The 14,721-nt window shown below is 44.2% G+C and overlaps 1 protein-coding gene across 2 annotated transcripts in view; it reads right to left on the minus strand.

The window, feature by feature from the left end:
- pof1b (POF1B actin binding protein) overlaps positions 1-5,523 on the minus strand; it is a 56,103-nt gene extending 50,580 nt beyond the window's left edge. For both annotated transcript variants that reach the window (XM_056285114.1, XM_056285113.1), the window contains exons 1-2: positions 5,066-5,523; positions 252-329 (exon numbers count right to left, since the gene is read on the minus strand). In XM_056285114.1, the coding sequence (XP_056141089.1) occupies positions 252-329; positions 5,066-5,377 (390 nt within the window). In that variant the 5' untranslated portion in view covers positions 5,378-5,523. The remainder of the gene's footprint in view (positions 1-251; positions 330-5,065) is intronic.
- Positions 5,524-14,721: the final 9,198 nt, after the last annotated feature.

Below are 14,721 nucleotides of genomic sequence, written 5' to 3' on the forward strand. Positions count from 1 at the left end.
TAAAACTAATGCAAATACCCAACATGGTAGTCGACACTAAGCCAATCTGCATGGGATTTGGATGGCGACAACAAAGTACAACACAATTTTGAATCACAAAACAAACAGAGATGAGAACAGCGGCTCACAGCATCGCCCCTGACCTTTTGGGGCTCCTCGTGGTCCGGGGCCCCGGGGCACTCGCCCGGCCCGTAATCCAGCCTTGTGCGAGTGTGTGTGTGTGTGTGTGTGTGTGTGTGTTGTGAGCTCACCTCCTCTTCCGCACTTGGTTCTGGGCTCTTAACTGGGCTGGACGACTGGCTAAACACCGAAGACTTCCCACTGACGTTCTGAAACAACGAATGAGGAAGAGACAGAGAGGGGAAGAGAGAGAGATGGACAGAGAGAGACGGAGTGAAATCGTGAACGGAGTTGTGTTTATTTCGGGGATGGTTGTTGGGCTGGTTCTGGATCAAAAACAACAGCAGTCCACAACCTGAAGACAACGTTTGGTCGGGATGTGACCGACGGTGCCGGGGGCCACAAAGGTTCATTTCCAGTTCACTGCAAATACCAGCGGTGAACAGATGGCGCCGTGGTCAGCAGTGATTTAAATCTAACGATCCTTTCATTCCCTCTTATCTGCGATGTAAACCACAGTTTGCAAAAACTACATCTGAACCCTTACTTTGCTGTGTTTCTTCACACAGCATGCACCATTACAACACACACACACACACACACACACACACACACACACACACACACACACACACACACACACACATTTATATATATATATAGCTAAAACCAAAAATGCAAAGAAAGGCAATTAATGAAAAGGTCTTTGATTGTTGTGTGACCACATGTTGTGTGACCACATGTTGTGTGGTCAGATTTATTTTCCCAAGCAACGTTAGCTAACCGTACATCATATTAGCACCCGCTGCAGCAGCACAGCTAACTGACATGGGCAGATCTGTAATGTGGGATTAAACTGAAAAATGATCAATTTATCACTGGAATCTATCACACAAAAAGAACCAATCAATAATTCCCTTCTGTCTGCACCGCGTACAAGTTTCATTCCCTGTGGTGCACATTACTTTGTCAGAGAGGAAAACCCTGACGCGAGCCTCGCAGGTCAAGTAGGAAAAGTTCTCGGGGGGGGGGGGGGGGGCAAACATGGACGAACACACCGTGTGGCAGGAATCAGAACTGCGTCGCCACCGTTTCTGGAATGGGGTGAGGAGGGATTTGGGAAAGTGTCTTGTCCATGGGCACCTTGTCAGGACATGCAGCTGTTGTGTTTGGGCTGTAATCCTCCACCTGTCCCAGTAGAACGGTAGCTTTCGTACTCTTCAGGGGGGAAGAGCATGTCTGTATTTGAACGTCTGGGCATGCCAGCAGGTTGCAGTCAGACTGGGTGTGGCACTGGACGTCTATCAAGGCCTGTCTACATGTGGAGGCATTTAGATGAAGCTCCTACCCGGGTGACTAAGTCAGCCAATGAGCCCAACAGCCGGTTAATGTGTACGGTACAGGCAGACAAAAGGCCGGGGTGGGGTCTTGAGTCATGACCGTTGTCCCAAAGCGATCACGTGACGGGAGGGACTTCGACCTGGGATGAGCACGTAGCAGAAAACAGTCCTCATACGAAAAGGTGTCGGCCATGGAAGACACGACGTGAACCTGGTGTAACACCGTGGTTAAGCAGAGGTCAAAGGTCTCCGTGTGCTCATACGGTATTCCACCTCCTGCCAACGGAAATGGGAGGTTCACCGCCATATTTACATGTCCTTATTTAGCGAATGGTTTTACCCACAGCGACTTACAGGAGAGTCAGAAATGAGCAGATATGTTTGCATGTTAACCTAAAGGGGTCTCAGGATGTTAAATATCGCAGCCGAAAGTGAACGTCATGCAAGTCTGCAACAGGTAGATCCCCTCTTGTGATGCGAATAACGATAAATTCAAATTACAAATTACCTGGACAATGCCACAAATCAGTATAATGCACACAACAAAGCCAAGACTGCAGATCAACTCAAACGGTGCCACAGGTAGACTGGATCACCCAGAACAATGCAAGTAAAGTTGGCAGCAACATGAAAAGACAGATGACAATCGCTGGATAAGCGATCCTCTGTATGCGAAGAGGCTGGAGCGTGTTGGAGCGTGTTATGTAATGTCACCCACACGATACCAAAAATTGCTTTCATGTTTTATTGCGCAGTAACACAATAAACCCCCACCCCCTACCCCCCCGGTCTATAAAATGCAGAAACCAAAGCCTGACTTCCTCTGGCCAGAACCAAGCCGCTTGCTCAGATGAAGGGGGAAACTGGAATGACTATTTAGGAACACTTCGTTTGTCATGAAACACTTCATCGTTTCCTCCAGCCCACAGCAGTACAACACAAAGACAAAAACACATCTCCAAAAAACTACAAGAACACACATACATCTAAACTAACACATATATCCAAACTATAAAAAGAAAAATCACTGTCCAAGGCAACGAACGCCAGCCGGGATGACTGTCGGAACTGCCGGTCTGCATGGGCTAGCAGTTAGCTTAGCCTGCCCCGCTTCCGTGTCCTGTCAGACCGCCCTCGGGGTTTCCTCTTTGGGCGCAGGTCCAGGCAGGGCCGTGGTCCCTGGGCCCACAGGACACAGCAGACCAGGCTCCCCCAGCTGATCCAGCGCCAGCTCTCCCAGCCATCAAGCAAAGACAAACTTAAGGCCCAGACGTGGACAACGACACTGCATGGACGGTACTGGGTGAGGCCGCCGCAAACGTGAATTCGTGCCACCATCTTCCCACACCGGAAGCAGGAAAAAAATGTATAGACAATATGTATTTTGGGACGCAACTTTGTTTTTCTTTTAGTTTGCTGACATCTGTATCAAGGTTTTATCTTCACTCCAGACCTGCGTGTGTATTTGAATTAGTTTCTTGAAACAAACCAGGCTGGTGCTGAATAAGATTTTGTTTCCAGGTTGCTGAGACTTTTCTGTTTTGTTTTTCTTTCTGACCAGAGGCAGAAATTAGACCCCCAACATCTTTCCACGCCACCATTAAGACTGAATGAATCCTTGTTTATTCAGTCTCCTGGCCTTCATGATGCATCATCTACTCCTGACAAATGAAGACTTTTGAAAAGGTGAACTCTATAGTCCGTCTGTCTGTCCGCCTGTCTGTCCGTCTGTCTGTCTGTCTGGATGGCCAGACGTTACTGTTGTAATATAGCAATAAAATGGATTTATACCAGGTGAAGCCCGGCATGCATCTTATCATCCATTCCATTACCCAAACCGCTTATCCTGCTCTCAGGGATGCTGGAGCCTATCCCAGCAGTCATTGGGTGGCAGGCGGGGGGACACCCTGGACAGGCCCCCAGTCCATCACAGGGCCCACACACACACACCTAGGGACAATTTAGTACGGCCGATTCACCTGACCTACATGTCTTTGGACTGTGGGAGGAAACCGGAGCCCCCGGAGGAAACCCACGCAGACACGGGGAGAACATGCAAACTCCACACAGAGGACGACCCCCAAGGTTGGACTACCCCGGGGCCCGAGCCCAGAACCTTCTTGCTGTAAGGCAACCGCGCTAACCACTGCGCCACAGCTTATCAAAAATTCTGAAAAGTGCAACGCTCATGGCTCACTCCCTGCAGTACAGCTTCATCACAGCTCTTCATCACCATTTCAAAACCTGCCCATCACGCATGTGGTCCTGTAAACTCAAGGGTATCGCATGCATTTGGCACTGAACCACCATTTGCAATCACAAAGTTCGACATATGTCATGCAAATCAAAGCGACTTGTTCAGTTAAACTGGAATGAATTCTAGCAAACCAACTTTGTGTCAACAAGAACGCACTTGTACAGGTCAGGCGGGGGAAGAGACGTCACATTGGGACACAAAGAGCTGAAGATATCTGATACCAAGCGTTAGACTGGAATAGTTACAGACATCATCAGGTAAATTAGGCTCAGTGGTGGATAGTGGGAAGATACACTCCTGCGTTTTTAGGTGGTATGGAGGAAGAGCAGCGGTGCCGTTTCACAGCACCATCATGTGGATAAGAATAACACGGATAAGAAGAGAACAGGAATAATAATGATGACAGGCGAGGAAGAGGAGGAGTAGCGGTGACGGCAGCGAAACAATAGTGAAAGAACTTTATGTCTTATTTGGTCTGAAAATGTGGAACTGAGAACAGCCGATTCATTTCATTACAACACATCTTCTGATGGGCACCTTCATATTTAGGATAACCCCTTCTACATCTATTGACTTCTAATCTGCTGTGTCTATTCCAATGTAGCTTGATTCATGTCATTCATTCTACAATATCTTCACCTCACTTCATTAAGCTTTATTTTCTCCATTTTTATTTATGTATTTATCTAAAAGTATATATTTATTTTTATTTATTATCGTCTGTTTTCTTCCTGTATAATTAGCTTTTTCTTATTCGTGCACTTTCCCTTCATGTTAAGCACACTGCACTGAATTCCAGTGCGTGAAATGTGCTGTATCAATGAAGTTTGATAAAGTTTACCGGTTAATTGACTCGATTGGTTGATTAATTTTGGTTAGTTCAAATTAGATTGATTATTATTCATCTGATTCATTTGACTGTTTTAGGATTGTCCTCCTGCTCATCATACTCTTCATATATTTTATAATTCCATTATAATTCTGTCATCCTCTCTCATTGTTGTATTGTGTAAATTGTGTAAACAACATCCACTGCACGCTGTCCGGCTTGGGGGAGAGACCCCTCCTCTGGTGCCCTCCCTGAGGTTTCTTCCCTTATCTGATGCGAGGGTCTTAGGACAGGATGTTGTGTTGCTCTAAAGCCCCCTGATTGTAATTTGTGATGTTGGGCTGTACAAATAACATTGACTTGACAATTGTGTGACTGGTTTTGAAATTATTGATTAATTATCGATTGATTGATTGATTGATTGATCGATCGATAAACTTATTGACCGATTGATTGACAGTTTAGTTTGATTGATTGATCGATTGATTGATCGATTGGTTTGGCTGGTTTCAGTCTCACCTCTACGACACACTGCTGTCGGTAAACGACGTCGGAGCCCTCCTGGCTGCTGACGCTGAGCCGGGAGACCGGCTGCAGGTACATGGGCGACACGACCTGCTGCATCATCTGCGGCATCGCCTGCGGCATCATCACGTAGGACTGCTGGACGGCCCGCTGGACCGGAACCAGGTAGCGGACCGTCTCGTAGGAACCGTTCACGCCGTAGGACACCGGGGAGATGGGGGCGGCGGAGACCATCGTTTTGGTCATCGGCTCCGACGACACGGTCTCGATGGTCCTGTACGTCATTTGCGGGATTGGAACAGACATGTCCGAGTCGGTCAAAGTCCTCCAAGAACAGAAAAAAAGAAGAAAAAAGAAGAGAAGAAGAAGAGATTAAAGACCAACGGACGAGTTCACACCATGCGAATGTAAACGGGATTGTGGTAGGAAGTCTGCAGCAGCTCCTCTGCCGGGTGTCGTGAACTTTGGAAGAAGACGAGAGGAGGGGGCGGAGCCTGTCCGGTGTCTCCCTGAACGAGGCGGCGCTCGGAGAGCTTCCTGCTTCAAGGATGGGCGGGTCCAGCGTCCCGTCCGGGACTGGTTTCCTTTTTTGGGGGGGTGGACTGGTTTTCTACTGGTCAGAAACCGGTAACAACCAAACACCAGTCGCCAGTTAAACCTTTTATTTTTTTTATTCAGTTATACAATAAACAGTTATTGGGTGAACAGCAGGATATATAGGACAAAGCATACACATAAAGGGAAAGAAGAAAAGAAATATACACTGGCTCGAGGTCTCATCTCAGCAGTTATGGAGGCGAAAATACATTTTCATAAATTGTGTGGGTCTTAATGGCTTTACAATGTTTACTGAATTGAATTGTTTCTATATATTGAAGGAATGTGGCTCTGAAAACAAAAAAAGTTAAGGTTTTTGGGCTAAAAAATTTTGCTGGTGTGAATATGGTGTTTGCAAAGAAGAATCAGGCTTATCATGAATAGATGATTGTATCCTTAACGTCATTCATAGTTACTCCGAATAGAACACGGTCTTTTTTAATACCAAGGGTAGTAACTTTCCTATGTACCCAATTGTTTACATCAGTCCAGAAAATATTGCTATAAGTGCATTCCCAAAAAAAGAGGAATTAAAGATTCTTCAACATTACTGCAAAAACTGCGCCAGTTAAACCAGTAACACAGAAACCTGCTAAAGGTGAGCAGTGTAGACCTGCAGAGAATGTGGGCGGTAAACCTGCAGACGGGACAGGAGGGATGGATGTGATCCTGTCGTTCCTCTTTCCTGTTTATTTAAGCTGGTTAAACTGCCAGGCAGGGTGAACCGGACGGTACGTGGTGCAGCAACGTCTGTGGCTTTCCTCCTCTGTATGTTTGCGTTGTCCCACGTCGCTCCGTGTGTTCAGGTGAAGTCAAACGTCATCAGCCTAAACGAGCTTTTACTCTTCAGACACCTTTAAACCGTCTGTCTCCAGAGGCCCCAGCGGTCTCATCACATTTAAGTATTAGAGAGCCAGGAAAAACAGTCCCTGGTTTAGTTTTGGGATTAGACCCCCCCCCCCCCTTCGTTTATAACAGCATCTATATTTAGTAATTGTGTACTCATTATGCTTTCGGCTGGATATTCATTCATCACAATGTCCACAGAACACGATACACCACCTCATGAACTTTAAACCACAAGCGGGACGGACCGTCACGACGTCAGCGAACAGGGATGAGCTACAGGAACAGTTTGATGACTTCAGATCATCCTCACCCTTCTGGATGTGGAGACAGGAAACAGGGGAGGACAAGGTGAACAACTCCAAATATGGATAATTGAAATAAAGTATACAGCATACATGAATACAGCCCCTCTGAACGTAAAGATATTTCTGTTTCTAAATTAACGTTACGATTCATGGAAAGATGACGAAGTTGAAATGTATTAACCATACGCCATAGACCACCGCATAACTCCATAGACATGTATGTCGTCAATAACTGTAAAATAAGTAAATTAGGAAACTGCTTAAATCAAGGGTTGCAAAGATGAGTACATGATTAAGTTCTACAAATATATTGTAACGTGCATGGATAAGTAGACACGTTGGCCGCTGTACGACGAGTCTGACCCTTTAGTCGAGCGGTTAGCGATGTCTCCTGCGGTGCGGGCGATGCGGGTTCGCGTCCCGGCCGCGGAAGTTCCTGTGGTTGCTCCCCCGACTTCAATACAATTAGTGTAACGTGCATGGATAAGTAGACACGTTGGTCCTTGACTAATGACGCGGATCCTTTAGTCGACTGGTTAACGTTGTCGCCTGCGGAGTGGGAGACACGGGTTAGCGTCCCGGCTGTGGCGGTTCCCCCACTAGCCCCCAAATTCGCTACAATATAATATACCAGTACGTAGTATGTCCTCCATTACTTTTAAGTTCTGTGCTGACTCTTCCTGGCATCGAGTGCACGTGTCCGTGACATACCGTCACGTCTGTCTGCAGGAGGACCTGCTTGATGTTAGATGGGGATAGCTGCCCACCTTGTCTCTTCAAAATTCCCCACAGGTGCTCAATGGGGGTGAGGTCGGGTGACGTATGGGGCCACTGCATCACTTGCACCTTGTTCTTCCTTAAGAGCACAGCAGAGGCCTTAGAAGAATGTTTGGGGTCATTGTCTGATGACCCAGGATGTGGAGAGGGGGTAGAACTGCTCTTTCAAGATTCTGCAGTACATCTGTGAATTCACAAAGCCATCGATGAAGTACAATTCCCCCATACCATCAGCTCTTATATAAGAACTTTACCACCGCCGTACTTCACTGTGGGGACCATGCACTTCTCACTGTAACCCCCTCCCCCTCCGTCGCCATACATTTTGGATGCCAGCAGATCCAAAAAGATTGACTTTGGTCTCATCAGTCCAGAGTGTGGATTCCCAAAAGACTCCACCTTTGTCAGTACGGGCCTTGGCAAAGGCTGAACCGGCTTTCTTGTGCTTTGGCTTCACCAGTGGCTTCATATGTGGATGACATCTATACATTTCCACTTCCATCTTCTTCCTGTGCGAGGTGCAAGTCCCTCCAGCTGGTGCCAGCTCTGAGACACTTGCTTTGCAAGTCTCCTGCACTTTTCTCAGCAGAACTCGCTTGTCACAAGGTGAAGGCTTACGGAGACGGCCCGAACATTTCAGGGAGCTTGTCACAAGTCCATCCTTTTTGAATTCCTGTGTCCCTTTTGCTCCTGTGTCCCGACTTAATAACAATGATTTGCTACTCCTCTTGAACCCTTGTCCTCTTTTGCGCAATGAAATAATTTCCTCCTGAAGTCTCTCTCCCGTGTGGTGCCATTGCTGTGTCAGCATGAAGTCTTGAGTGATTCAGTTGGTTAAGTACCCCTCCTATTCTCCAACCAGTCACACCTGTTTGAGTGTGATGGTTCAGCAGACTCATCTGCTGATCACTTGCCATCACTTGCCAGTCAGTTTCCAGTTTAGTATTGAGATGTTTCACTCGTGACTGATAAACCAGAGTTGCTGGAACATTACACAACCTCAAATTTGTCTTATTTGTAAAGAGAATTTGTGAGGATTGAGAGGCGGGCTACTCATTTATGCTGCGTACTGTAATAACAGATTTCTTTATTCCCTGGTTAAGCCTATTCCTGTTAACACAAAGGGAATAGAAAAGGGGGGGGGTGACAGTTTTAAAAAGGGTTGAGTTGCTGTCAGTGTGGTTAACAGAGGGAAGAATGGCCTCCATCTGACATTCCTCCTTAAACCGACCTCTGGTCAGAAGGGTGAAGCGGCATCATCCCGCGATGACAAAGCTGAAGACAGTTTATGTCAAACGTTGTAATGAAGTCGTGTTTTCACAGCAAGTGAGCGAATCAGGTAGATTGTGACTAAATGACAGCAAATCCACCCGCAACTCAAAACCTTCATTTGGAGCTTAAGTGTGTAGAGATTCTTCAGCTGAATCTGCAACCTGCTGACAGGCGCACCGCTTTTCAGTTCGCACGTTGACCCCGCAGCCCTTTTTATTTACATTTCTATCTTTAATTTCTTTTTTTTATCTTGTTTTTTTTCAATGTTTTTTTCTATTATTTGTGTGTTATTCTGTATCTCTTATTTAATGTCTTTTTATGCCTTTATGTAAAACACTTTGATTTGCATTTGTGTAAATAAACTTGCCCCAGCTGGTCATTTGGTTCATCTAAAATGAAAGTCTTATGTTTAACTATGAAACCAAGTCAAACTGTAGAACTGCACCCCTAAGCTAAGTTTAGGTTGGCTATAGGGTTGTTTTTTTTTTTTTTTAAGGGCCGGCAATGGTCAGAATAGCATGCAGGTGACTTACGTTTACACTGCCGTTCCAATTAAAAGCTATTTGCTGACCAATATTAATTTCAGCGCATTTCACATTGTCTTCATATTTTTCATTTACCTTTATTTAACCAGGTTAGTCCCATTGAGATTAAAATCTCCTTTACAAGAGAGACCTGGCCAAGAATGGCAGCAGTAGTTTCAGGACACACTCACATGAAGACAACAGAATAGCTCGAAGTGCAAAATAGCATAAAAATGAAGGGAAAAGATACAAACCTGCTATCAACTGAAACCTTTACAATTTCCAACAGGCTCAGAATCCATAGACTTAACCATACCTTTAAATTCTTTAAATTCATATTGTTGTCCCTGTGTGAGCCACGGTTCAGTGTATTACAAAGGGCGGAAGACCAAACACCAGAGTGCTCTGCAGAATGCACAGGCTGTGGTTGGGTGAGGTTTGTCTGTAAAGAGTTTGCAAACAACCTGACAAAGTGCGTTTTATCTTTTATTAGTGACAGTCATTTCAGTCGTGTCAGACTGGACACAGGTCAGACCCGACCACAGGCTGTTGAGACCTGCTGTGAAAACAAACCAAGATGTGATCGGCGAAAGAACAGCACCATCTAGTGGTGAATGGAAGTACTACTAAAATGCAGTATACTGAGAGACATTGCATTAACCCTGTGAATACACATATAGGGAAGTTTTGAATGAGACATCCAGACTGAAAACAGTGACACTTGTCCGTGGTAGAAGTATAGGCATGTGTTAATGATTAATACTTACTAGTGGTACTTTTTAAAAGGATGACAAGTCCAGCTTTAAGGTGTTTTTAAGGCATGATAATAAGCAGGGTACTCGATATATGGACTCAGACTTGAGTCCTTATTGTGAAGGACTCGGTCTTGTCTCGGACTTCACAGCACCGTGACTCGGATTCAGACAGTGAGGACTCATGATCATTACGTTTATTATTTTGGAAATGAATATCAAACTTCTCCTGAGGAGATCAGTATAGTGCAATCTGATTTTTTATTTTTATTAATCTTTGTTTTTGAAAATTTTGAAAATTGGAATCTGAAACATTCCTTCCTTGGTGGAGGAAAAGAAAAACCCTAAATAAATATGACAGCGTGGTGAAAGTGTGACTTGACTCTGACGGTACACTACTACAGTTAGTCATGGGGTTTAATTGGACTTGTACTGTTCCCGTGTCGGTCTTTACACTAGTTTCTGACACATTGATCTTGACCCAGACCAAAGACCCCCTAAGGACGTGGTGATTTTAATTACCAGGTGAATAGTAAGCATTCCTTGTGTATCAGGGAGGTGTAAGACAAGACAAGAAGAAAAGTCCCCCCAGCTCAGGTCATGGTGGTCTGAGCCTGCATTTGGAGCTCTGGATCAGTATCATTTATCAAGACGAGCCTTTTACAGGCTGGATCCTCAGTTATGTTGAATAAGAAACCTAGCTCCTTCCTTCAGATGAGTCTTTTATATAGGTTATGAACAATTTTGCTTCAGAGAATTTCTGAATTGAGTATTGCTGCAGAAATACACATTTAATTCTGACAAAAACAGATGAAATCATACAATTTTAATGTACAAATGAAGACTTCATAATACTGTAAATTCAAAATTTGAGCAGAATTTTTAGGCCCACTTTTAAGGTAAATTTTTTTAACTTTTACACTTGTAAAATTTAATAATTTTCAAGGACCCGCAGGCACCCTGGCATTTTTTAAAGCAAGACTGCTTTTTACTTTCATTTTTTACCGTTTTTAAATGATAAAACAGGAAAGGGCTCTGTGCAAAACTTTGAGAACCCTTCTGTATTATTCTGTGTTACTTTTTAAAAAGATGGTTAATAGGCCGAAGTGATTTACTAGGGCTTCAGTGAGACATGTGACTATAATTCCAGGGCTGAACTATTTGTTCTGAAGGACCTCCATATCTTCTACAGTATCCCACTGCGGTGGCTCTTCTGTCTGCTGTTAACAACCATGGGTTTCTCTAAGCAGTTGTCCATGGACGTCAGAATCAATATAGTGTGGTGACCCACATCTATATAACTAGAGACATTCACCTAAGAGGACAGTGTACTTTTAAGGGAAGAGGCGAGGGGTCAGATAATGCACTTCCGCTTCCGGTACACAGTTCAGTGTCGTTGTCGAACGTATGACATGCAAAGTTGGAGCTAGTAAACTACCTCGACTACGTCTACTCTCACGTCTCCTGTCTCGTTGTTTTCTAACTCCACAATAGTTTACTTCCACCAACAAGGGGAAGGCCACAAAAAACTCAATGTTTCAAACGACCTATTTCCACTGTCAGAAACATGTTCAGAAAATGGAAGATAAGTGGAAAAGTTGAAGTCAAGGCAAGGTCTGGAAGACCAAGAAAAATGTCAGAATGTCCCGAGACCTGCTGAGAAATACTCAGAAGAACCCACATGTTGCTGCAGAAAACAGTAGCAGACACAGGTCTATGTGGTTGTTGACAGGACAACAATACAGCATATTTTAACCAACAAAGGCCTACCTGGCAGAGTTCCCAGAAAGAAGCCTTTCTTATGACCGCAACACAAAATTAAGCATCTGAAGTATGCAAAAGAAAACCATGAGAAGCCTGAAGCCTTTTGGAACAATGTGCTTTGGACTGATAAAACCAAAATGGAACCTTTTGGCCACAACTAAAGAAGGTATGTTTGGAGTAAAAAAAAATTTTTTTAAATGAAGAATTTGAAGAGGAGAACACCTTGCCAACTGTTAAGCATAAAGGCGGATCCATCAAGCTTTGGGGTTGTGTGGCAGCTAGGGGCACATGAAATACACAGGTGGAAGAAATAATTGATTCCACCAAATATCAAGATAATCTAGAGGCTGATGTTCGAAGGTCAGTCCAGACATTGAAGTTGAAGAGGGGTTGGGCATTCCAGCAACGACGATCCGAAGCATACCTCGAAATCAACCATGAGGTACCCCCAGGAAAGACGGATGAAGGTTTTGGAATGGCCACCACAGTCTCAAGACTTGAATATTATTGAAAATCTGTGGAGAGATCTCAAACATGCCGTGCATGCAAGGAGGATGAAGAATATTTCTGGTTTAGAGGCGTTCTGCCAGGAAGAATGGGTAAAATTCCAAAAGCAAGAATTCAAAGACTCTTAGCTGGTTCCAGGAAGCGTTTGCTAACTGTTAGGAGTCACAATGTCTGACAGGGTTCCCAAACTATTGCCCAGGGCCTTTTTTCTTTATTATTGTTTTGAAACCATAAAAATTTGAAATAAGTAATCTTGCTTTAAATTTTGAAGAAATGTGTAACTAAAATTTTAGAAATTTAAAAACTTTAAAAAAATGTAAAAAGTTAAAATGTTTAACTTTGTGCCATTTAGAGGTCAGGTTAGAATTATAAAAGGTATTTGGCGGGGGGGGGCACGTTGGGGGGACAATGTTAAAAAAATACTAATGAATTTCAAGCTCAATGACTGTGGTATTACTGTGTTATTGTGCATCGTCATGTTTGCAACTTAACTCTTACAGGCTGGCTCCTCAAGATGTCAGTGAGTCAAACTCAAAAGTAAAGAAATAAGTAACTCTGGTATGTAAACAATGAGTGTATAGCTATTTTAATATATAGATGTTTTATTTCAGAGTGTACATTTATTTCATACAAAGCCAAAACCATTCTGTCACATAAAAACAGAAAAAAGCAGTAGTTTACACGTAAAAATTCAACAGTACAAATCCATTGACAAAAACAAGCAAAACAAGGTTATGAGCTGAACTGTGAGGATGGAGTCCGAATAGATGTCCGACCAAAACCAGAAAACGTCACAATGAGTTTGCAGGTCAAAGTGTATTTACAAGTACTGTCGAAGTTACATTTTTTCCAACCAACGTCCAGATTATGGAGGCTTCGCCTCATGTGTGATGGACAGATTAAATGGTTGGAAAGGCTTTGTAAATTACCATTATCTGTGGTATACAAGCTCCCTCACACTGAGACTCCACCCATCTGTTCCTCTGTGGAGAATAAAACCAATATCCACGTATTAAATTATTGTTTCACATTTGACCGGGAGGGAGAGAGAACAGAATAATGTAACATTTTAATGGTAAACTAATGACAGTAGTAAGAGGGGTGAAGAGGGGTGACGCATAAACATCTGATGACCCAGGTTCATTACTGACCATGTGTCCCGGTTGCACCGCATGGGGTACCAAAGAACTAGTAAGTAATCCATCAAGTGAATGAAGATAACAGTAATGTGACTCCAAGTGATTTAACACAGGAGTCAATTGTCTCATTTTCAGAAATGATAAAATGACATCATTTTATGTATCACAAATACATCATTTTCCATCATCATGGAACAACTAAAACAGGGTTTCCTCCAGGTTTCAGGCCTAGAAGTGAAGCTTTCCATCATGTTTGTCTTTGGAGTGTGTTTACAAGTCGAGGCGTGTGGTTTTGCAGGAGTGAAGCAGCCGGAGGGGGTCTGACGTTCACGAGACATCGTCATAATCTCTTCATAATGAGAAATAACATGAACCGGCTCAGCTGGACACAGATCATAGATCACGTACACAATGGAGTTTGAATCGTAGATTGTTGGGTAACTTTTAAGGCCTAACAGGAGTGAAGGTGGTCTGGAGAACGTAGGGTGTCACAAAGACTGTCACTGTGAAATGGAGCATTTGGATCAAATGACAACTGGCATGATAGTCAAGCTTCTTAAAGGGACAGTTCACCCAAAACCCAAACCACATGTCTTTCCTCTGAGCTGGAGTGCTCTTTACCCATCTAGATGGTTTTGATGTGCGTTGTCCAGTGGTGGATGGAGATATCGGTCGTAGATATGTCTGCCTGTAGGTGTGGTTCGGTGTAAGAAAACAGTTCCTACATGAAACTGCTCACAACAAGCTCTGTGGATTATCTCCAGTAACCGGGTCATGGTTTCTGGAAACAGACATTGCTGTTGCGTTTTTCAAATGTGTTTTTTGGAGCTTTGAGCAACACGAGCCGAGTGCCATCCAGTTCCACTGTATTAGAGAGAAGGCAGACGTCTCCACAGCCCATATCTCCACAACACCCCAAAACCATCTAACACATGTAGTTTTTTTTTCCGGGGAGAGGGGGGGTTCCCCCCTTTTTTGCCCCCCCCTTTTCTCCCCAATTGTATCTGGCCAATTACCCCACTCTTCCAAGCCGTCCCGGTCACTGCTCCACCCCCTATGCCAATCCAGAGAGGGCTGCAGACTATACGTGCCTCCTCCTCCTTTTCACCTGAGTGAGGAGTTTCACCAGGGGGATGTAGTGTGTGGGAAGATCACGCTATCCCC

The sequence above is a fragment of the Lampris incognitus genome, chromosome 8 (assembly GCF_029633865.1).
Source record: "Lampris incognitus isolate fLamInc1 chromosome 8, fLamInc1.hap2, whole genome shotgun sequence".
In the NCBI taxonomy this organism is placed as follows: domain Eukaryota; kingdom Metazoa; phylum Chordata; class Actinopteri; order Lampriformes; family Lampridae; genus Lampris; species Lampris incognitus.